At 41.0% G+C, this 24,688-nt stretch overlaps 3 protein-coding genes across 7 annotated transcripts in view; 1 reads left to right on the top strand and 2 right to left on the bottom strand.

Annotated features, from left to right (window-relative positions):
• Positions 1–800: 800 nt before the first annotated feature.
• On the bottom strand, positions 801–3,288 carry LOC139102992 (mitochondrial nicotinamide adenine dinucleotide transporter SLC25A51). Of its 3 annotated transcripts, none has more exons than XM_070657282.1 (3): positions 3,196–3,288; positions 2,514–2,789; positions 801–2,410 (listed from the first exon to the last, which is right to left on the bottom strand). In XM_070657282.1, the coding sequence occupies exons 2-3, from the start codon at positions 2,658–2,660 to the stop codon at positions 1,700–1,702; spliced, it is 858 nt and encodes a 285-aa protein (XP_070513383.1). In that variant the 5' UTR covers positions 2,661–2,789; positions 3,196–3,288; the 3' UTR covers positions 801–1,699. The 3 variants fall into 3 exon arrangements, with proteins under 3 accessions (XP_070513383.1, XP_070513381.1, XP_070513382.1); XM_070657280.1 differs by having other exon boundaries at positions 3,093–3,270; XM_070657281.1 differs by having other exon boundaries at positions 3,071–3,270.
• Positions 3,289–3,476: 188 nt separating this feature from the next.
• Positions 3,477–5,994, top strand: No66 (Bifunctional lysine-specific demethylase and histidyl-hydroxylase NO66). Of its 2 annotated transcripts, XM_070657256.1 has the most exons (7): positions 3,477–3,559; positions 3,753–3,923; positions 4,012–4,363; positions 4,437–4,714; positions 4,785–5,511; positions 5,585–5,768; positions 5,856–5,994. In XM_070657256.1, exons 2-7 carry the CDS (start codon positions 3,758–3,760, stop codon positions 5,916–5,918), a joined length of 1,770 nt encoding a protein of 589 aa, XP_070513357.1. In that variant the 5' UTR covers positions 3,477–3,559; positions 3,753–3,757; the 3' UTR covers positions 5,919–5,994. The 2 variants fall into 2 exon arrangements, with proteins under 2 accessions (XP_070513357.1, XP_070513358.1); XM_070657257.1 differs by lacking the exon at positions 3,477–3,559 and having other exon boundaries at positions 3,743–3,923.
• The window catches only part of LOC139102996 (multiple coagulation factor deficiency protein 2 homolog), a 43,876-nt gene continuing 24,957 nt past the window's right edge, over positions 5,770–24,688 (bottom strand). The window contains exons 4-10 of one of the 2 annotated variants that reach the window (XM_070657286.1): positions 15,799–15,926; positions 15,316–15,631; positions 15,164–15,207; positions 6,732–6,894; positions 6,578–6,664; positions 6,387–6,499; positions 5,770–6,272 (exon numbers count right to left, since the gene is read on the bottom strand). In XM_070657286.1, coding sequence (XP_070513387.1) covers positions 6,136–6,272; positions 6,387–6,499; positions 6,578–6,664; positions 6,732–6,894; positions 15,164–15,173 — 510 coding nt within the window. In that variant the 5' untranslated portion in view covers positions 15,174–15,207; positions 15,316–15,631; positions 15,799–15,926 and the 3' untranslated portion in view covers positions 5,770–6,135. Of the gene's footprint in view, positions 6,273–6,386; positions 6,500–6,577; positions 6,665–6,731; positions 6,895–8,942; positions 9,521–15,163; positions 15,208–15,315; positions 15,632–15,798; positions 15,927–24,688 lie in introns of those variants that run through there. The other variant, XM_070657287.1, reaches the window with a different exon arrangement.

Consider the following 24,688-nt stretch of genomic DNA (forward strand, 5'->3'; position numbering starts at 1 on the left):
CACCGCGCATAAGCGGCACCCGCTCATGCGCGGACCGCGGCGCGGGCCCCCTTGTCGCGGAGGGTTTACGTCGCCCGGACTTCCCTTCCCCTTACCCTCTCACTCCCCTTCGCCATCGCGCCCTTTTCCTCGAATCGCGCGCGCACGCAGGAGGGATATTTCGGGACAATCAAATTTTCGCGAGATAACTCCGTTTTTAATTACGAACACGTTCTACCACACGTCCCTCGGCAGCACAATGCTCCGTTTTGTTACCTCGAGGAGCGGGGAACGACGTCCTCCCGGATTCGAGGCAGAAATTGGATTCGTAAAGGGCGTCGGGACTGACTAAACGATCATTAAACTTTCAGGGCGAGAGCCGAATTATTACGTTAACGCGGAATAATTATACCGTTTGGCGGATACATGGAAAGATCCCCGCGCCGAGGGTGACGAATTATAATTACGAGCCTTCGCTTTGTACGATTCCGCTAGTTGAATCAATCGCCGATTAAGTTCGCCAGGGCTTGGTCGTCCCAAATCGTAAGAAAAGGGATTGATCGTCATCTCATCTTTAAGATATCTTGAGTTCGGTCCCAGATTTTATCCGACAATCGAGTAGCGGCACAGCGTCTCGAGTATCGTATTGATCTTTAACGTATCTTCTACTTTCTGTAAAATAATTTATTAAATAACGCAATTAATATATCGTACATCGCTTGGAGTTGTACCTATTCTGATCAAACTATATCTACAACATTGTAAACTTTCACATACATTTCGAAATAAAAGTCTCATTGCTATACAGATAATATATAAAATTATTGGTGTATAAAAAAATATTGTTATATTTAAAATAATTAATTATATGTACATATATCTCTTTGCTTCGATTCCCCGCTATGTGTGCCAATAAAACGTCGTTTTGTAAGAGACGAGTCTTCGACACATTTTTAATATCACATATGTATATATAGGCTATATTAATATCAAACATTTTCTGTATTTTAATCACTTGAATATTTTGTGACGCGATATTACATCAGGTATTATTGTTCATATTTATTGTTGAATATCAACATTTGCTTTTAAATATTCTGAAACTTTTAATATTTTAAAAGATGTTTCACAGGATAATTTGATTATACATATATTATTTTTAAAATAAACGTAAATAATAAAAATTTTATGGTAACACTTTACTCATGATTAAAAACAAATTGTCTACCTAAATTTAATCCTATTACTATTTCCTTTTCTGCCTTATTGATTACATATGTTTTAAGTGTTTATACATTTACTTATATGACTTCCAAATGTGTCTATAAAGGCAGAATATTATCAAGTTTTCTTAAATATATTATGCTTATTTATAACTTTTTTCATAAACAAAAAAAAGTCACCAATTTATTACAATTGATTCTTGTTCACTCTTGTTCATTAAAAAAAAAGAAAAAAAAGAAAGAACAAGTCAGTCAATTAATATTTTTAAATACATATTAAATAACAGCACAGTTTTTATATATAATAAACCTTTCTTCCAATGTGCAATCCTGCATATTCAGCAGGAAATATGTGCAATGACAACATTCGCAATTTTTTAAAAACAAGTATGTACAATTTCCTATTATCATCTAAAGTATTCAGTACATATACACAGTAAGAAATGTATCCTGTAGATAAATCTAAATAAAATTGCATTTTCCTATTACGAAATAATCTAAAAAATAATATTCTTCAAGAAATCATACGCCGCGTTAATCACACCCCAACTGATAAAGGACCTCATGCAATTTAAGTGCACGCCCTTGTAAAAAGAAGTTAAACTTCGATTCCTAGAGACATATACCTCGCGAGTGACAGCCAGAAACTTCTCAAAGTCGCCGCCGATCTTCGTCTGCATGTGTATCTTGATTACGTTCATCGGATAGAACACCGTGCTGGTAAAGCCGCCAATCAAGGCGCCGCTGACAAAGTTCGTCAGCAGTGACTCTTGCTCGCCCAGCAGTACTTTCGATTGATCCCGCAGCGTGAAGAACATCAGGTTGGACAAACCGTTTCTATAAATTATAGGAACCATGCCGCGATAACACTCCGTTATTCCATGATTTGTTAGCAGGTATCTAAACGCGTGGGATGTATTCTTAAACTTGCTGTAATACCGCCAATCTTGTAATAGCGTTTGCACTCTCTCGAGTGGCATAAGAATAGCTTCCATTGTACCAGCTATATTTGCAGCTAATATTTTAGCAAGCATGACATTACCAGTTAATAGGCAAAGTCTCTGCTTGCATCCTTCATACATGCTAAACATCAGACTGAGAGAAAGAGTTTTTTGACATAAAGGTGGCAATATTCCACGATAAAGTAAACGTACTCCCTCTTGTGATAATTGTCCAACTGCAGTATCCACTGGTACTCCTTCCAAAATCTGCATGTCATAATGCAAACATTTATATTAGCATATATATTTGAATGTCTCTGTGCCATTTATATTTCATTTACATTATATAAAAAATTAAAACAAGACATACCTGTCTAAATATGATTTTGTTAATTGGAAAAGTGACAGTAACATTGATAACAGCAGCTCCCCAACCACAAATAAATTCTTTAACATCATTATTGTTGATTCTTAGGACTGAATGGAACGAAATCTTCTCTGATGTAATGTTACTCATATTAGTATAACTTTTACAAGCACTAAATACCTTCAAAAATAAATTCTAGAAGAATTGTTCTGATTCTAAATGTGCTTTATCATTCTTCAAGATTACTGAATATTGTAAATTGGAGTAGGCATCCTTTATCTGAAAGAATAAAAGTAAAATAATGAATAATAAATATCTAAAACGTTCACTTTTTGCATGCATGTCAATTAACATATTTATAATTTTTTTAATATAATTAATACTTATGTATATTATAATTAAAAGCTACTTCAATACATACATATATAATATTTTCATTATGTAAATATCTATTATATGTAGATGTATCGCATATCTTGATTAAATTAAAAAGTATTATTTGATAAAAAAAATGTCCAACGCGATAAAAATTACAATAAAAATCACGAATATTATATAACCTATTCACACGTATCCACGTACTTCCATTTACTTTCGATCTACGTATATTCACTTCGTCATTCAACCCATTTGAGACACTCGTATTATTCGGAGATATTCCTCTCGACAACTCAACGCTACTCACGGCATTTTTTAAATTATGATTTTATCACTTCTGTTTTCAATCAACGCCATTTCTGTATCACTTACTATAGAGTGCGTTCGAACGAGTTTGCCGGCCCATAATGTGCCAGAGTGCGATTGGCTTGAGTCATGACGTATCAACGTGGACTCGTTCTCGACCAGTCAACTAAGTAGCTAAGTTATCGACGAAGGTTCCTACATTCCCTACGACGGTGGCGACTCGTAGTAGATGTTCGCGGATTGAAAAACGGAAAAGTAAGTAGCGATTTCTCGTGCTCACGTGGACGCATATTAAAAACAGAAGTGCATAAAAATTATTGTGTGCAACAGTAAAAAAGCACGTTGTAATTTTCCCGAAAACTAAGGTTTTATAATAATTTATTTACTTAACTGGTTTAACAATTTTTTGTATTATTTTAATGTAACGTGCTATGATCTAACCTGCTTCTGACGGATTACTTTGACGAACGAGAAGCAACGAATTAAAATAATATTTTATGTATTAGAAATTCTACTGAGATGTTTTAAATTAATGCTAATGTTTGTTACGAATATTAGATAATATGGAGCCAGTATCAGCCTTTGCAGCATACTCAAAGTGTAAAAACGCTAAAGAGTTGAACGAAAGGAAAAGGAAACGAAACTCGCAGAAAATTTCCAATCAAAAGCGTAAAAAACAGAAAGCTGGGAAACAAACTGAAGGTGCAAATCTGCAGATACAACCTAAAGGTACCTTGATTACTATTGCAAAGAGTGACAGTGGTATTGTTATCAAGATTATTTAGTAATTAAAATGTCTATTTTTTGTTTGTTGCAGAAAAGATAAAATCCATAAAAAAATTAAATAATGCCAATAACAAAATAAAATTAAAAGGTAAGATAAATGACAGCCGAAATATACATAAAAAGTTAAAATTAAAAATCATGAAAAAGCAAAATAAGAAAGTTAAAAAGACTAAAAAAAAATCTACTCAGATAACTGGCACAATATTAAAAGAAAGGGTTGAAGACAGTGAGAACAATTCAAATGATATAAATTGTGTAAGTCATTTAAATAACATAAGCAACGAAACAAATGAAGAATACCATAGTAATGGAAATCCTATTCAAGATAGTCAAGCATTATTCAGGTGGATATTGGATCCTATAGATATAGAAACATTTCTCAGGTAAATTGATATTTTAAAATTACATGTATTTTATATTACACATTAATATTTTTTCTTCTTTTATTTAAACCAGTAATTATTGGGAAAAGACTCCAGTGTATGTGAAAAGGGATGTACATAATTATTATAAACATATTGTATCAACACCTTTATTAGATAAGATGTTGAGAACCAATCATATTCTATTCACTAAAAATATCGATATAACATCCTATTCTAATGGAGTAAGAGAGACTCACAATCCTCCCGGTCGTGCCTTGCCAAGCATTGTTTGGGATTATTATCAGAATAAATGTTCAGTGAGAATGTTAAATCCTCAAACATATATACCCATGATACACTCGTTAAATGGTAAGTAATATAATGTTAAAATAAAAAAATTTTGTTTTTTTTTTATTTTAATTTTTCTTACTTTTTGCAGCTACCCTCCAGGAATTCTTTGGATGCTTTGTCGGTGCCAATTTATATCTCACACCACCTAATAGTCAAGGTTTCGCACCACATTACGACGATGTAGAGGCATTTATATTGCAAATTGAGGGTCAAAAGAGGTGGAGGCTGTACCGTCCGCTTAATAAGAATGAGTATTTACCGAGGTATTCTTCTAAGAATTTTGATCAGTCGGAAATTGGAAAGCCTATATTGGACACGATTGTTAAAGCTGGAGATTTGTTGTATCTACCGCGGGGAACTATTCACCAAGGAATGACTGTTGACAATACTCATAGTTTGCATGTTACATTGAGCGTATATCAAAAAAATAGTTGGACTGATTTGCTTGAAAAAGTGCTTCCACAAGCTTTAAAAGAAGCTGCTGAAAATGATTGCCGTTTTCGTGAAGGACTACCTTTAGATTACTTGACATACGTTGGCGCTGCATATGACGCGAGTTCTCACAAAGATATTTTTAAGAATCGTGTTAAAAATTTAATTACTTTATTGTTAGAACATATTGATATTGATAACGCGGCTGACTTGATGGCCAAGAATCATATTCATGATTTTCTGCCACCTTTCCTTTTTAAAAATGAACGAAAGTGTACGGTGGCGGAAGACGGTGAGATTATGACTAATAACGGACGTGTCCAAAATCATGCAGAAATAACGCCTGAGACAAGGATACGATTGTTAAGACTGCATTGTATAAGGTGAGTTCCAACAAAAGTTAAATAATTTTAAGATGTGTTTAAACTAAGAGTATAATAACTATTACTGTTTCAGATTAATAAAGGAAGATACATATAAGGTATATTATTCTACCGAAAATTCTAAAGAATTTCACGAATATGAGCCACAGTTTTTCGAAGTTGACGAGAAATTTATTCTTGGGATTAAGCAACTGATAAATTCCTATCCTGATTTTATATCTGTAAAAGAAGTGCAAATACAAAATGAAGACGAAAAGGTAATAATAAATTATATATTGCTTGTGATATCTTAGAGAGATGTTGTGTGCGATTTAGCGATTAATGTACCTTCGAATGTGTTACAGATTCAAATAATGAAAGACCTTTGGGAAAAGGGTTTAATCTTAACGGAACATCCTTTATGCTGATATATAAATTCATATTTTTAGGAAAAGTAAAGAAGCCAAAAGCTAGAACTGTATACAAAGCTATTCATATACAAGTATGAAATATATATTTGCCCTGAAAATAAATTCTTAATTTTCTTTTTCATGAAGCTGATACTAGCATTATATTTTTAATCGTACGTCGTAATATTTATATAATTAAAGATCACTCTCGGTGATTTAAGGATTTATAAAAGTTTTAATTTGTTCCGATTCTGAGCTTATTTCGTTTTTCTTGCGCGACGTGATCTCTTTGTCTTCCCAGCACAAACTCGACATATTCTAAGTATCCGTCATTGTTTAAATCATCCTCTTCTAGTACTTTATCTATTAGTCCTAAAATATAACGAGCGTTCGACAATTTTATTCCATACCTACTTTAGCACGAAATGCCGTAGTACGTAAGTGTACATATAACTTTTTTAAATGCTGAATCTTATTTAAACGTACCAACAATGAAGTCTGAATCCATTTGCATTTCGTCTTCTTCGTGCAAAGTATGTTGAAGAGCATGAAAAATTTCTAATCCGTCTAACTTGGTATTATTGTCAATGTCGTGAATCCTAAAATAAAAAAAAACCAAGTTAGCAATACGCAATTGATTTTAATATACACGAATAAATAAAGCAATTTTTATGTACTGAAAATAGTGGAACTCTATTTCTTGTTCAGTCATTTTCGAAAAGTCAAGTGTATCGGCCATGGCACCCATATCTTCCTGCAGATGTCTAAAAAAAAAATTAATTAGTGAGAAATTAAATTTATTTAGAAAATTAATTTGTTTAATCGTCTCACGTTGCATCGTGAAGAAGTTCGGCGTCTTGCGTCAATTTCACATCATTTTGCGGCGTGTAATGATGGTGGGACACGCTGCTTCTTGGATGATGGGGTCCACGAAAGTGGCCGGTCACTAGGCCGAGGTAAATGCTGATTAGGAATATCGTTCCCATTTCGCTAACTGAAACAATATGTTGATAGCGCTGTTGTATCTTTTACCACGTGTACTTTGTAAAAACAATGAGTATGCTACAAGTTGCGCATCGATTTCTGACCAAGTTAATTTGTAAGCTGAAGTAAGATATTGGTTTGAGAATTGCATTTTACGGTGGTTTGTACTGATCGGGTGTGTGTAATTCGGAAAGAGCGGCGACTGCCGAGGGGCGTCTTCCACTCCGCGACATTCCGAGCGGTGCCCATCGACAATGGGACCTGCTGGGACATGTTCATCGGGTGTGTCGCCGTGTGTGGAGTGCCTGCTTCTTCCGAGGGTCGAACACCCCGTCGACCAGCGACAGATGGGCGGTAGAGGGGGTCCACGGTAATTATTATGCGATTACCCACAAGCCCATTGATTTAGATTGGACCCCAGGGGGCCGAGCTGCACGATCACGGGCCCATCCCGATTTGCTACAAGACTAGGCTTGAAAGTGTTCGACGTGCATTCAACAAACTTTTCTCAAGACAACTAAACTAAGATCTCAACTCTCGACCGCACGATATTTTTTTTTTACTTTAATGTTTATTCGATAACGCCTAAAATACTTTAACATTTTATGAAAAACACTAAAACATTTTTTTCTTGTTAATCAATTATTTATTCGTCGCGAAGACGATTTATTCTGGTCGCAGCGTGTCGAAAAAAAAAAAAAAAAAAAAAAAAAAGAAATAGGGACCGAAAGGGACAAACTACCGATGTACGTAGGTGTTAAAGGACACACGAGGCCGACACGAATATGGGGTACTTAGAAATCAATTTTATATAGGCTTACGGTGATCTCGAAGCGAGAATGCATATGCTAAGGGGAGAGCGGGGGAGTCTCCCGGGGGTTTCCGATGCGCGAGCGGACCCCCGGAGGGTCCGTCCCGACGCACCCCAATTCCGCGTACCCTTCGCTCTCGCCTCTGTCTCTCTCTTTCTTTGGGTGTCGAAATCTATAAATAATTTATATCATTTGGTCCATTCACAATGGGAGAGCCCATATGTACCTGTGTCGCCTTACAGGGGACTTGCACTCACTCGAAATCCTCTCCGATCGTCGAGACCGATGACGATCTCGTGAATGCGAGTGAATCTACGGATTTGATGGTAATCTGTCTCGTGAAGCGAGATTAGCAACGTACAGGTGTTAACGGGATCATAACGCTGATTTTATAGACTTCTTCTTTTTATATTTCCGTTTCATTTATTTAATCTCACGATTTTCGAAAAAATTAGTAAACTAAAATGTTCTATTACTTCTAAAGTAATATGCTCTGCTTTTTGTTAACATCTTGCGTGATTTATCAACAATTTCTGGGTCGTATAAATTTTCGAAAGAATTTTAATTGGAATAATCTAAATGAGGGAATCGTTATTTCGCTGCTGATACAACTCTCGGCTTTAGAATCGGAACAATAAAACGCAAATATGTCATTACCCGGCGCGCATAAATAATATTTTCATTATACGTCATGTAATAGCATATTAATTGCATTACATATTAGGTCATCCTATAAAAATCGCGGTATGAAAAAGAACACGCTTAATATTTTAACTCAAAAAAAAAATTGAAAAATAAGAAACATGCAACTAATAATTAAAAAAAAAAAAAAATACCTTTAATGTTAAAAAATTACTTGTGAGATGACGTCAAGCATATCGCGACACGTGTATACGTGCTATTCGAATGTGGGCTTATACATCCGCGATAAGTTTATCAGCGTCATTGGGGAAAGGGGGAGGGAAGAGAGGAGAGCGAGATCGGACATATGTCTCAACAATACGCAAAACTGCCGTCGCGAAACCCGATATATTCCGTATTACTCGATCCTGGTGGACATTCGGTGTTGGCCGTGACTATATCGACGGGTGTCGCGCGTCTCGCTAGGCCGGAACTACCCTTCGCGGAGTGCGGTTTCGCCACCCCCCGTGCGGCATAGATGGAGCGCCAGATCGGGTGCTCTTAACCTGGGTTCCTCTCGGCGCACCCCCGGAATCTCACAGCGCAGGTGGCGAACGGCGTTTACCTTTGCCCTGTCCTCGATGCCCCGCGGTGGTGCGCCGATCGACCCGGCCGGTGATGGATCCGACCCCGCCCGCGAAGATCGACTGCTCGATCCACCCTCCGTTCTCTCGATCCCTTTGCGCGATTCCACGAATGCCCCGCTATCGCTCTCCGTACTTGATCACCGAGAAGCGCGCGGCGCTTATCGACGTTTTTGCAGCGGAGTTTGCGTGCTAGACGAGTTGCTCCGAACGTACGGCCGCTCTCTTTGAGCGGGCTCTCTCGTTTGGTTTTTCGTCCAAATCCCTGCGAAAAGTCGGCTAATCCGATCATCTCGCTTCTTTTACCGCGCGGAATAAGAGCGCGGATTACTTCGTTCGGCCCGCGCTCAGCGTCCACCGTCCAGAAAAGAACCCGGGGAGTCTACAATTCCCCGGGAATTTCACAGAGAAGCCGGGAAATTGTCAGGGAATTTTACCGGAACTCAGGGAATTTCAGTCGAAATCAACCCTTCGCCGGTCTTGCCTTTATTCCGCGAGAAAAAGGGCAACCGCAGGTCGATCAAGTTAAATGTAAAATTCATGAAATATAAAATATATTGTATATATATATCTATATCTGTATCTAAAATAATTTTTATAAAATTACAAATACATTCTAGATATGTTCTTAAACTTTATTAAAATAAAAAAAAAAAATATTAATTCAATAAAAATTTTTTACCTTTCTCAATACCGTTATTTAACACTTTAGTGAACTTTTTAACTTTCTTTTCCACACGATCGTAAACGCAGCAAGGTCCACTGCGTGAACTAAATCTGTCTAAAATTTGCATGCAAAAGTGCTTTAATTTTTCCTAAATGAATATGAACGACAGTGCCTGAAAATTGGGAAAGTCTCAAAGAGAGACTTTTTTTTTTCCCCCCCTCGCACTCCTTTCATGTGGGCGCAGCCAATAACTACTTACGCAAAGCTGTAATATTACATTTACAGAAAATTTTATATAGACAAAATTCGCGGTGGTACCGTCAGTAATATTTCTGCTATTACTTGCGGTTCGGTCCCCTTCATTCCGCACGGCAAGAACTGAAAGCTCCGCGTACGGAAACTCAGCCTTTTATTATGCGCTGTTACATAACTGTTTCTACATACCGGCACAGGTAAATATATATTTTTGGGGATATTAAAATATCCCGTTGCATGCGTCCACGTTCGTGCAACGACACAAATAATGACAATATTTATTAATGTCGTCGTTATTTACTTGCTGCACGAATGCAAATTTTACGCGAAAGATAACAGTAATTTCGGATTGTATTCATCGTTATTCTCGTGGCAATAAATCCGCAGATTTTTCAATTAAAATATATTAGGCGCGCGACAAAAGTTTAAGATTTTATTTTTGAATATAAACGCAAAGAGAACACCGAGCCATTGGTCTATCAGAAATACAATCTAAATCGCAGTTAACGTCGTAATAAAATCGTAAGAACGATGCAAGTTTAAGGGCACTGCTTCATGGCTACGAATTTTTGTTGATCGAACTAGAATTTTTGAGGAGTCGGTGGAAAGAAAGAAAAGAGAAAGGGAGAATCACGCAGATGCGACGGTTCAAAGGGGTGCGAGAGAAAAAGAGAGAAGAACAGAGAAGAACAGAGGGTGTGCGTGTTTGAAGATCGAAGAGGGACGGAGATAAACTGCGGGGGTTTGCGGGCAACGCGGGGGTGACGTAGGAACGACGGGGAAGAGGAAAAAGGACGAGGAAGAGAGTGAGAGTGAGAGAGAGTGAGTGTGAGAGTGTGTGAGAGAGCGAGTGTGAGAGAGAGAGAGAGAGAGGCGAGTAGGATAGTACACGGATGGGTCTCCGGTTGCCATGGCGACCATCGTAGCCTAAAGCTATGCTTTTATTGATTCCAAGCCGCAAACAATGTGCAGGAGTGGATGTTTCGCTCTGTTCTCTCTCTATCCGTCTGGATAGTGAGGTATTAACGCACCCCGAAATACCGATACCCATGGGCACGTGCCCCAGAAAAGCGGGGCCGTCTCGTCCGCGCTTCACCCTCCGTCCCCGTCCCCCTGTCCCCGCTTATCCCACTCTACCGGTCGGTTTTCCCCGTTTCATCCCCTTTTCTCTCTCACTCTCTCTCTCTCTCTCTTTCTCTTTTCCTCCCTCCCGCCCTGCCTCGTCCCGCGCAGAGTGCCCTGCGATTAATTCAGCAGTCTCTCGATATGCACAGTTCGCCGTTGCATTAAAATACACGCGACTTCAAAGCGCGCCCCGCTGACTATAACGCAACGCGACCCGACGTCAAAGGTTACGTCGGACTGCATCTTCCAGTTCCGCGTTTGTCCCCTTCCCCCGTCCCCCGCCCTTCCGCCCCCCCTTTGCGCGCCGCGGTACCGAATTTTTCGGGGGTGCACCTCACGTCATCGTGCTCCCTCGTGTGCTTAACACTATGCTTATGATCCCTCGCAATTGCGATAAATTAATTCTGGTGTCGTACTATACCCTCGACCCCTAACAGCCCTAACTAATGAAGATCTTTCTTAAATATCAATGATCGCGAACTAAACCTAAAAATTTCTTAATAAATTTATTAAAAAATTTAGTTGGAATTATTCTACATTTTTAATGAGACATATTTAATTTAATTGTAATTAAATTATTAAAAAAAAAAAAATTTTTTCCACCGAGTTACTCTCATACGTTTTATGTGGTTTTACCCATGTAGATCGCATTATCTGGCGTTAAAATTTTGCTAAAAAAATTACGGATTCGTATAATTCCCCACGTCATTTTGACGCGCGCAAGGAACGCATGGACATTTCGGAGAGAAAAATGACGGGAAACGGAAGGTAAATCGATGCGCAGCCGAACGAAACCCAATGCTGACAGCTGCGACGAAGTGCAGAACGAAGAAAGAGATCGATTGGAAAACACTCCTTTCTTCCTCCCGCAGAGGCTATCTTTTGAAAATCGAATCAATAACAATGAGCGAAACTAGCCATGCGAAAGTCAGATCGCGATTGAATTTTCTACTCGATTACTGCGAAGAAAGGACCACCCATCGTGATTTCTCCATGAACAGCTTACCGCCCACGGATGCGTTTTAATCATACGATTCCCGGAATGTTAGATCACGTTAACAAAGTTTTTAATAATGGAATAACTTTAAGTAAATTTATCTCTCTTCGCACGGAAATCGATTTCTCCGCAGAGCCTCTATTCTTTTATCACTACCGTTATTTGTAATAATAAATGTAATATTATCGGAAAATGGCGCGATAATTTTCACGGCATTCGCGATATTAAAAAAGAAAAAAAAAAAAGAACTTATTACATTGTGCATAAAATTATTATTAAATTCGCCGAGAAAAATTTCGGTCGAATCAATCGATTAAATGACTTGTATTTGTTGTAATTTTGCAAAATTGTATTTGTTTCACAAATTAATTTATCAAAGCCTATAATCCATGCGATTGTTAAAGATTACTTCAGAAGTTCCCATGTCATTTACAAAGTAAGAGAATACTACATTTCATAGCATTTAAATGTGAGCTCTCGGTGTGCTGTAGAAAGCGGAACGTTCTGCCGAACGGAGATTTCGTTGTAATTTTAATTACTCATTATCTTCATCCTTTCTCCGAGCGGCAATCTATCTTTGCGAAAATTCCGATTATCATTGCCCGAGATTGTTTAAGTTCGGCCAACAACTGCAGTTTCAAACTATTTAATTAGAAAAGGTACAAGTAGCCTTTGACGAGATTCTTCTAATAATTATACGAATGGAATTAATTTAATCAGCGGATTGTTTATCGGTTTCTACAAATTTCAATTGCACGACAAACGTGGTAAGCGATGTGTGGCGTGAAAATATCGATATGTGTATCACCGAGTTTAAAAAAAAAAGAAAAAAGAAACGTGTGCAAAATAGATTCTAATTACCAATTGAACGGTAGGAAAACAATGGTAAAAGGAAACAAAAGTAAAAGGAGGGCGCATGGAGTCGCAGTGGAGTAGCTCTTCGATTATCTTCGCGTATCGGTCTTCGCAGATGTGCATTTGCGTGCTTCGCGTGCTCCGCTTACCTGTTGACTGTCTTACGTCCCGAAGGAACGAGGGGATCGGGGTGCCGCTCGGCATCTAATTTGTTTTTAACATCGCACCGTTCGGCGATTACCTTTCTTTCTCTCTCTATGATTTATTTTTTTTTCCCTTTTTATTTTGCCCGAGAAAAATATCGCTCTGGTTACGCGGCCAGCATTGTTTGCGTTTGCGAGCGTTTTCGCGACACGCGTCCGCGTATGCGTTTCTCCCTTTCCCCTCCGACCCGTCTTCCTCCCGTCTCTTTGACTCTTTTTTTTTTTATTTTTTTTATTTTTTTTATTTTCGCGGCAATCGCTCGATCACAGGCGTGTCGCATTCTGACGCATGAAAATGGCCCAAAGGGATGCGCCAGCCATGATCGATGCTCCATCCGATCGGAGTCTACCGAAACTGCCCGTCAAATAATATATTCATAGCTTCCGGATGGTTGAACGCGACTCTCGGAAACCACCCCCGCGACCCCACAATCGCGTCTACCCCCCCGGACCCCCCCGCTCGGCCCCTCGAACCTCCCTGGCAACCCGCTCACCGCTCTCGTCCGGTCTCGTTCGACTCCCCCGTGCGTCCCCCTTTCGCCCGATTTCCCTCCCGTCCTCCCCGCAATGCGCAGTCCATCCGCACGCAAATCGACTGTCGAATAATTATCGAAAATACACGCGCGGCCGGCTCGCGGCGCTTTTTTTTTTCCCTCTCCTCCCCTTCCCTGCCTCCCCCGTCCTGTCCTCTGCCTCGCGGACATACGATTAACTCTTTGAGCTTTGCCGATATGCCGCTCGAAATATCGCTGTGTTATCTGGAGCTTTTCACGCGCCATTGCCCCATTCCGTTCGATCTCGCGTGCCCCGCGTAAGGCCGTGTGCCATCAGGCCGGCAATTAACGGCGACTTGTGTGTATATTTTCCGCATGACATTTCGCGGACGCGTATGCATTTTCCGTACGAGGCAACCTATCGCGCACGGGTTAATCTCTTCTGCAAATACGCTGCATTTTGCGAACGGTTTGCAGATCGAATGGAAAGACCAACAGACTTTTTCACACGCTCGCAGCGTTTAAGTATTTCAAATTTTTCTCTCTTTTTTTTCCCTTCTCTTTTTTTTTTTATTTTTTGATATATTTATCCCGCTATTGTTATCCGCGCAAAGCTGCCTAAGCGGGCTCGTAAAGCGTGCAAATCGAATTAGCAAGAGTTGACGAACGTGCAGCCCCAAATCCGTCGAAATTGTCATTTCTCAATGTACATACGGTCTTGCATGCCGACGAGGCTCGGGGTGCCCGCGAACTTCGCTCCGGATTCGAGGGCTCGCACAAATTGTGCCCTCAGAGCGCTAATTAAACTCGTTAATGTGTACTATTGGCGCATATTGAGTATCGATAACGGGCCGCGCACCGTCGCGATTGCTAAGGGATGATAGCCGCGGACGTCTGATCGACATATTTATGCGGCTCGAGAGGGACAGGATCATTTCGACGAATGTCTACGCGGAGGAAAGCAACTGACGTAATATTCCGTGCGATTCACCTTCATACACGTGTATTCTTGCGATAATCAGGCTGTCTTCTCGTCGTCGAGGAAAATGCAGGGAGAGCGAAAGGGATGGAAGGGAAAGAGAGAGAGAAAGAACGGGAGCGTTCCCTTATAGTCCGCGGCAATTTCTCTCACCGGCAGCGTGATTGCAGACGACCAAGGCGATTTTCCGCATTTCCTCCCCGATTTTCGTGCTCCGCGATTTTCGCGCTCTCCGCTTCCTTGCTTTTCTCTATCTTTCTCTTCCGCTTGGAATCGCGCATCGGACGAAAAAAAAAGGGGACGAAGGTTTCCTCCTCAATTTCTACCGTGCCCCCCTTCGTTAGTTCGATCGACCGTGCACGAATCGCGACCGATCGGGAGGACAAACGAGAGTGAGAGAGAAAAATATATATATAATAGAAGTACGAATATAATTTAACGAAGTTTATGCCGAGGTTTGTGCGAAAAACAAGAAGTTGGTAAAGATTTTAAAGATTGTAATTGCGAAATTGAATATTTGTCTTTATCTCATTTTATTTTACTAGAAAAAACCGTGTGTGCGCTATTTTTTTAAGAGATCCCAATTACCACCAAATAAACTACGGAAAAGAAAACCATGCAACTCACCAATCTGCATGAGCTTCAGCGGAGTTGAAGAATTCTGCCGGTGACTGTAACATAAAATAAAACATTAATGTAGACACGCCAGTATATTTGTTAATAAAATTAATAAAAAAAAAGATAAAAGTTTTTTTTATTTTTTTAAAATTCATGCTTACCTATAAGTTGCTCCGCCGATGTATGATGCCCTTCCCGAGCCTGCTCCTCCTCTCAGATGGGACGTGTCGAGTCATCCTTCCGCGCACAAGTAACTCGCGAACGCGACCGGGTGAAGTTACAATCGCGAAAATTTTTTAACACTGTCGCGCATTTCCGTCTGGCACTCGCGATTAAAATAAAGCCACGCCAAAAAATAACGCCCGAATACTATGCCGAACTCCCGGACCGACCGACGAACCGGCTGCGGTTCGTATAATTCTCAATATCGGCGAAAACGACACTTTCGTCGACGGCGATGGATGCAGCTGCGTCGATCTGAAACAAAAAAAAAAATAAAATTAAAGTATAAAGATGCTACAAGTATTCAGTCTTTAAAAAAGAATGCACGCGCTTCTAAGCGACGTATCAGATAAATAATTAAAAATAAAGTATTTCTATAACGACAAGTAATTAATTCAGCGTTTCAAAAAAGAGATTCTTACCTCTAGAGTTGCTCCGTTGAAGCACGATGCCTATCCGAGGCCTCCTCCTCCTCTCAGAACATCCTCCCGTCAGAGTGAACAGTTCTAGCTTCCTCTCAGCCGCTTAAACTTGGTCCTCGTACTGGTCCCTGCGAACAAAAAATCCAAATAATTAGTTAAAGCTGCGCGAGTCTACGCAACACACTTCTAAAACGAAAAGATTACCTCGCGGAGATGAACGCGTAAGAATATAACTTACTTAAGGTAAAGAGAAGTGATCGCACGCGTTCTCCTCACACGGAGAATTATGAGAAGAAGATAGTTCTCGCGACGGGAGGTTTCGTTATACGCAAATACGTATTACGGTTCGGCACGGACACGCGGTTGCTGTACAGTGCGTAATACGTACATGTGCTTGCGCGATCGCTGGAGAAGGACAAAGCGAGAGTGGGAGTAGTGGGAGGAATATACCTAGCGCGCGGCACGTAGGCTCACGCTTGCCGCTCACCCCGTTTCCTCCTCCCCGCCCCGCCCCCCGCGCGGCTATCTATCCATTACTTTCGTTCGATTTAATTGTAATATTACGGATCGACCGAAGAATTAAAAGGACCTCGCTTTACATCGTGGCTAGTTTCTTGCGTCGAGATCGAGAACGATCTGGTAGAAGTATTTTTTTTTTCTTAATAGGATACTGATCGTTTTAATTGACTGACTTCGTAGTTAATTTCTAATCGGTCTTTAATTTAAGTATTGTCAATTTCAGAAATAAATCTTGTTGAAGGAGTATTCTTTTCGATTCGGCTCGACTCACTCGCGCGGATTTGATAGAGACGTTCTTGCGAATACAGATATTGTTTCAGTACGATTGATTGTTAATAGAAATTAATTTGTTTTATATAGATAAAAGAAGGATGAGATAATTCTGCAGAAGTATTACGTTGCCTGTGAAATTCTTTATAGCCTCGCAGTAAAAATGATAATACATCAAAACTTTCGACAGGTGCGAGATAGCAAAGAAAGTTTACGAAGACACATGAATACATGAGGAATTATGCATTGTACTTTCCGTGAAAAGTTCGTCTCGAGAAAAAAAGAAAAAAAGACGTAATAATATTAATTTGCCAGAATACTTCTCACTTTGGAGAATTATTTCGATATTTATCTTTCTCGACTTACACGCGACATGAATAATTTTAATTAATTTCGGGACGTTATTAAATTTGATTCTATTTTCTTTTTTCTTTTTTTTTCCTTCTTCTTTTTTTTTTTCAATCGTTGATATTTGGCTCGATTCGCTCGAATCGCCCAAACAGATCTGATTATCTCGAGCTGCGTTACATATTAATTACTACTTTCGCGCGATCAATCCGGTCCACGGGTTCAGCTGCACTCGCGGGTAATTAAACAACACCTAGCTGTACGTGTCGCAATCGGTCGCAAACATTCGCGTTAATCTACGTGACGGGCCCGCATAATTCCGTCCGGATTATACTCGGTGTGTTAAATGATAGAAATATCGTTACATCCCGCACCGACTAGCTCTCTTTTCCCTCTTTCTCTCTCTCGCTTCCTTTTTTTCGTTAAACACACGTAAGGGGGCGAGACATGTGGGAATGGGGTAAAGCTGTAAAGCGTCCTCCCGTACTACTCTTTTACCCGTTCTCTCTTTCCCGTTCTTTCTCGCGGCACATTACGTATGTTGCTTCTCCGTCCGGCGACGGGCAACGGCACGGGGGGACCTAAGTGCAAAATTATTTTAAAAATATTTTCTTAACCGCGTTAGGAGCCTGAAAGCTGACCCGGTGCCGCGCCGACGCGCGTGCAGGGCCTATCCCGGAGGAAGAAGGAAAAAAAAGAATTGGAAATGCCGCACGGCGGTTTTTCGACTTGTCGCGGTTTCCAGACCCTTCTCCCTCCCTCATGCGTCGATTACTTTCTTGTGTGGATGTAACATACGTGTCAGCTTCCCTCGAGTGACCGCCTTAATCTTCGACAGCGATTAGCCTCATAAGTAATTAAAGTATTGCTATGCGCTTCCATTCCGCGAAGCCTGATAATGTAATATCAGGGATTTTTTTTTTTTTTTTGCGAGTAAAGAAACGTAACCGAATTTTATTATTTTTTAATATATATAATAATATTTTATTTAAATTGTCATGTTTCTGGGGAATAATTCCTCGGCTTGAATCAAATATCATTGATCGTGAAAATTAAAATTAATATTTAATTAATTCGGACGCACCATCGTTGGACTGATTTTCGAAGAAACGGAAGACGTAAAGTGCTAATTAATCAAAAGTACACTTTTTTTCTTTTCGTTTTATTCTTAATTTTACGTATCTTCGCTACGCGAATCCACCGACAAACTATTCGGGAAAAACTGGCAAAATTTACGTACATTATTTGTTATAATAAGTGACTTTTCCATTAGGCGAGAAGTAGATTTTGGTGCGCGTGCACAGCTTTACATTTTACAGTATTACCTATACGTCCTTTACACACCTTTTCCATCCTATGTACTTTTAAACCATCCTCTCCCTCGCCAGGCGCCGTACCACTTCGATGCTTTTTACGCGGTGCTTTTCTCTTATTTTGAACCTCTCCGTTGGCCTGGCCAAGAGTTTCCAGTCAGCGTTACGTAGAAAACGTTGAACTTGTTCGAGAGCTTTTCCTCTCCCGGAAAAGAAGTGGCGCTGAGCGAGGAATGAACGGAAAATGTCAAACAAATTTATTGAGTCTTCGCGGCGTGGAATCTTACAACCATAGATGCTTTTCTTCTCGTTTTAAATAATAAACGCGCTGTTAATTTCTAAATGCAAAAATGCTTGCCGATCGACCGCGAGTTCCTTGTACCTAAATTATTAATTTTTAAAGCTTTAAATTATACTGTCTTTATAAAAAAAAATTTGCAATTGAACGTATACGTAAGACAATGATCAAGAAATCGTTGGAAATGCCGATTGCACGTAATGAACTTATTAAACGATCCCGTTTTAACGTATTTTTCCAGCCGCGAGGGAGGAAATTCTCATTTTCCCTCACGCACACACATTTATCGGTCGGCCTCCTCGGCCTGATCAAAATATCTCCGTCGAATACTTAATTACTTCGATCTCACTATCTTGTAGATAGCTTGCTCTAATAGCCATGTACATTATATACAAGGAAGACTTATGATGGGGTTCCAATTTGCCGCGGGGCGCCGTCAGGCTGCGTTTAACAACTTTTTAATGGAGGCTTGGCGACCATCGTCAGCCCCGGTCGCCAACGTTGAAACGTTAATTCTAACGGGTGTCATGCCGAAAAGTAAGTTACTCCGTTTCGCTTTCGTGAATGGAGAAAACGCGTTTTCCCCCCCGCTCCCTCCCTCCCCCCGGTCCCACTTCAATGAAAGAAACACGCGAGGCCGTCGTCGGATTAAAATGCCTCAGAAATCGCGTGCCATCGTTATTGTTAATTACGATGCAACGTAAAAGAGACGCAAGCGTAAACGCAGACCACGGTAAAGCGTTTCACGAGTTTCTAAGTAAATCGATCGATCTTGTATACCGCTAATCTATTTTGGTAGTAATTCATGAAATAATCCTGCGTTGAAAAAGCGTTGCATTTATTTCTGTTATTAATATCAATTTGCAGAAATAATGTAAAAGGTGATATTAAAAAAATATTAATTCGATATAAACTTCAGCTAGATTTTATCCATTATTCAATACGCGCTCGTGAAAAAAAAAATTTACAAAGGTGATATACCTATTAGCGTAATAAAAAAATATGCTAATATATAATTATTATTGATCCCTTACTTCTCTCTCTCTTTCTCTATCTCTTACAAAAAATTCTACAATTTTAGTGATTCCCTCTTGATTCTAGAGAACGTTCCTTTAATTTACGAAAAAAAAAACTGCTAAGGAACAGATTTTTTAAATAATATATGGGAAGGTAGGGTCGAAGAATATGCAAGTTCATTATTTTTTTACGTTATTCCGTCACGGAGAAAAAAAAACAACAGAAGAAAAAAAGAAAAGTACGGAGACGGGGACAGGGGAAGGGGGAGGCGAGAAATTGCTTAACTATAATACTGCGGCGAAATTCGAGATAATAGTAATTAACCGGCGCACGGACCTCCGGAGTTACCGGTTCGCAGCCTGGTGTCCACGATTTGCACGCGTCGAACGGCGAGGATCGATTTTTCGCGCGCGTGCACGCGCGTGAGCGCGCACGCATCCGGACGCGCGCGCTAAACTTTCTCGCACGCACGTACGCGCACCCACACCCGCGAACGTCGGGTCCACGGTGTTACGTGCGTGCTGCACACACGTACGTGCACACATGCAGGCATACGTGCGCACGTACGTGTACTAACGCACGCACACGTGCAGCGCACACATATACACGTGCACGTTTCACCCGAGCCATCGCTCTGAGCCCTCGCAGAATCTCGCCCAACCCCGGCTTTCTCTCTCGCTCGCTCTCTCGTTCCCCGTCCTCCCTTCCGACAATTCTCCATCCCCCTGATAAGCGTCCGCGTTCCCCCCCTCTGTCCCCTGCCACCCTCTCACTCACCCGCGCGCGACCCTCTCATCGTCTCGTCTCCCTCCCGCCCCGTAACCGTCCTCTCTCGACACGAACCGTCCCCCTCGCCTCGTCGGCCTCGTCTCCTCATCCTCCCGTTCGCCCCGTTTCGTCCCCCTTGCCATCGCCCACCTTCACCGCCGTTCTCCACCTAACCTAGCGCAGCATCCGCGTTCTGGAGCTGCTCTCGCAGCTCTCGTAATCGCATTTGACGTCGCTACGTTTTTGTTTCAGAGCAGTACGTGACGCTTCCGCCCGTGAGGGCTCTTGGCAAAACACGCGAGGGAGGAAAAAAGAAGAAGACGCCGATGGAGAGGGAGAGAAATAATGTGTATGGCTGTGCGCGTATGTATGTGCGAGACAGAAAGTGAACAGATAGTAAGAGTAAGAAGGAGGGAGGAGGCGGAGGAGAAAGAACAGAAGATCAAGTAAGGTGGAGGGTACGAAAACGACGAGAGAGGAACGGACGCGCGAAACGTCCGGAGGAGGATAGCGGGGTAGGTCGGGGGTGCACGTCGAAGATCGAGAGATCGAATGGGAGGTCGGACCCTTGATCATCTCACGGCTCGGACGAGGAGGACGACGACGGGAACGAAAAAGCATTCGAGAGAGGAGCCTTCTCTCCTCTGCTGCTTTTTTTACGCGTCGTAATTTTTGCCGATATTTCTTGGCATCGTTTATTCCCTTTGCTAGCCGCGCCATCGCGGGCCCCGCGCTCTTTCTCGGCTTACACTATATTCGAGACGGAGTTCTTGATGACGGAAAGCTCCTCTCCGACCCCCGCTGTCGTTTTTCTTTTTTTTCTATATTTTTTTTCTTTATTATAAAGAACGGGACCGCTCCCCCCCCGGATTCAACAGTAACGACCGATCGGTTAAGTTCGCGTTAATAAGATTAAGTTAATCACGCTCATATAAAGAATCAACCGATCGCACCTACGGCCGCATTACGCGCGGCAGACGGGGTAACGTTTAAATCGGACAAAGGTTCTCCCTTACGCACAAGTCGACCGGCACGTGCTTGCCAATTTGTCGGTCGCACGTGTCACCGACGAAACCACGTCAAAATATTGCACTCGATCTGAATAGGCCAATTACTAAGCTGCGTAACCCGAAACACGCCCAAACTTTACACGGCGGAGACCTTGTAGGCGCAGTTTTTAATTCCGAAATCTCGCTCTCCTGCTTAAGAGCACGTAATTTTCCTGCGTGAATTTTTTCAACCGCGTTGCAGCAGGTTTCGCGGTATCTGTACGATTTCGCGAGACAACGGCGACGGCCGCGAATACCGAGCGAAGTGTGCAACGTCAACGAAATTCGAAGTCGCAGCCTTTGTCAGAGACGCACAAAGGGGAAAGTTTCGCACCGGTAGCGTGGCAATTCCGCCTCTTTCAATTCCTTCAAAACAGAACGCCCACGAACGCGTGTCGACACTTTCGAGGGCTGTAATTTTCTCCGACAGCGCTTAAAACTCTGGCAAAGCGGGCCAATTCAAGACCGGACTTGGGCCCCTTTGAGGTTTCTATCGATGTTACCGTAATAATTTGCTTTAACGGCCACGTTTCGTCTATGTACGTTCCCATGGTTCGCGGTCCGCTTCCTCCACTATGTTTATTGGCTACTTCTTTTGTTTGTCGCACAATGTTTGCTGCGAGTTCATCCGTTTCAAAGAATCACAAAGAATGCGAATAAACCGTAAAGAGAAAAAAATAAAATTAAAATTAAAAAAATTAATAAATAAAAATAAAAATACTTTAGTTTTCTGTCTTAAAAAAAAAAAGAGAGAATTTTTTTTTTTAAGTCACTGCATTTTGTATTTGTGCATCGTATATTATAACGGAGCGTAATGATTAATTGCCGTAACGTGCGTGAGATGAGAGAAGAAAGATGGACGAAGGCAAAGTACTCGATAATTTCATCCCTTCATAATGCAAGCGTGCATCTCGTTGCACGCGAATGGCCGCTTCGGCGCCGACTACGAATTCCACGTGGATTTCTATGTAACGTCAAACCACTGTTTGTACACGACCGCTGTCTGATCGATCTAATTCGCAAAGGGTAGATGATCGAGATTAGATTTTATGGAGCGCCAGCCTCATCGCACGGACCATATGCATGCGATACTTTGTAAGGGTAGTTGGCGGCACCCCGATGACTTACAAGTAGAATTAAAAATGAAGGACGTCGGCTCCAGATACGAGCATAGATTATTAATAAATTTTTAAGTCACGCAATGCGAGCGGATGTAGTTTAAAATAAGAAAGAAGAGCATTAGAAAAAATAGAAAAAAAAGAAAATAATGCAGATACATTCGATTACGTTTGATAAAACGTTTTTAGTAAGAATATTCCTGATCATTGTTTGAAATCGGATACGAGCGGCAATCGTGGGCTCTACCCATATGGGGAAACCGCCCACTAATGTCAAATGCTGCACATGTGCGCACGTAGATAAATCTATGTATAATTACAAAAGTGTAGATAATAACTTTTGTTCGGGACATTTTTTTTTAGAAAAACGTTACGCCACGTCGGCTTATGAAAAACTGTAATCACAGACGTGAAATACAATAATGTATGAAAGCGTGACGAATGTAAAATTTATTATAATAAATTTGCAGCATTTTTTGCATATATATATTTTTATTTTTTATTTTTAGCGGCGCGTTTTATTCGTCCCTTCCGTTCTTTTTTAGAATTCGCAAGGAGTTTTGCGCCACGCACGATATCTGATTCTAGGCGATCGCAAACTGTCGCTAAATACTATCGATAATTGCTGAATAAATAATCGAAGAAGAATAAAATGTTCCCTCTATTTTGAAGTTCGATATCGTTCCTTACTAGGCGCAGTTTATTCGCGGCTACTGTGACAGATTTCGACCACGCCCTGCCGATATGGTACCCCTTGTCTAACTACCCTTAGATCCACGCATCGAAAAATTACTGGCTTTGATCCGAGCGTGGCGACTTTTCCGGCACCGCATGTTTCCGTCCCGCTTCACGTTGAATGTATCTTTAACAAGGGTGCCTAAGAGCCGGTTTCTTCACTCGTAGATCAGTTTATCTTCCAGATAAAATACATGCCGATTTTTATTTATACTTAGAATTAGACAAAGATGCATGGATGTTTTATCTGAAAGATAATTATCGAAAGGTATGAAGAAACTGGATATAAGTCTTAAGACACAAGGCGTCGTTTAGTCAAATCGGATACACGTAATTGCGAAAATTATCGCGTAAATAAAAAAAAAACTTTTTTTTATTTTAATGCACTCTTAACAGAGAAAAATATTTCCTACGTTTATCCGCAACGGAGATGCAAATTGAACACAACGCAATTTCAACGGTTTTATATCTATGTCAAAATTTTTTTTCGCTTTCGTAACTGTTTTATTTAATCAGTTTATTACGATTAAACATAACTGTGAAAGAAGAAAGTCAAAAATACTTTTATAATTGCTACTATTCCGGATAAATATTTTTTTTAAGAATTTGGTCCGTTTTTTTTTTCTTTTTTTTTAAATCGCGGATTGGTTGTTTATCTTGTTTTGGCCGAGCCGTAGCAATGTCGGTGGCCCAGTTTCCGGGAAGCCAGCAAATTGACTTTTGCCAGTTCAATGAAAACGGCATCCAAGCCTTTGAAAGCGCGCCGCGCAACTTCTGAGACGCCGACGCTCCGAATGAGCTCTCGAAACTTTACATTTCTTCGTCGTCGTGCTCCCTTTCGTCGTTCTCCGTTCGATCTCGCGATGCGAAGCTCATCGATTTCCCTCAGCGCGGTCGAGGAAATCCCTTCGTTCTCTCGCGGGTCCCGTCCTGTGCGCGTCAAGGGATGCTTCGAGGAGGTTGTGAGGACGAAGGATCCGCAGAAAATCGAAGAGCGAGAAGGCGACGACTCTTTCGAGGGCGCATATTCCGCGACGCTCGTGAGAAAAGAAAATGCGCGCCGCGAAGAAAAGCAAGAGAGGGTAGAGAGAAAAAAAAAAAGAAAAAACAAAGAAAAAACACTCGGGAAAAGAGAAAAGAAAAAACAGAATAAAAAAAAATAAAACAAACGAGAGTAGAGGAAAGCAGAAACGTACAAAGGCGCGCGCGAGAGACGGTGGGAGACTTAAAAATGATATCCACCGTGAGACAAAGTGAAGGTAGCTCCGGCTCTGGCAAAGAAAGCCAGAAATGAAAATGGAAATGCCGACAGCTATGACGATGCAAATCGCGAAGGGACGCCGGGAATGAGAACGTGGCGAACGCACAACTAGAATAGATGATCCATGCTGCTCGGCATAATTGCCGCCCTTAGGAATTTCACAGATATTCTTCTACTAATGGCCAGTTTCCTAT

This window comes from Cardiocondyla obscurior, linkage group LG05 (assembly GCF_019399895.1).
Source record: "Cardiocondyla obscurior isolate alpha-2009 linkage group LG05, Cobs3.1, whole genome shotgun sequence".
NCBI lineage: Eukaryota > Metazoa > Arthropoda > Insecta > Hymenoptera > Formicidae > Cardiocondyla > Cardiocondyla obscurior.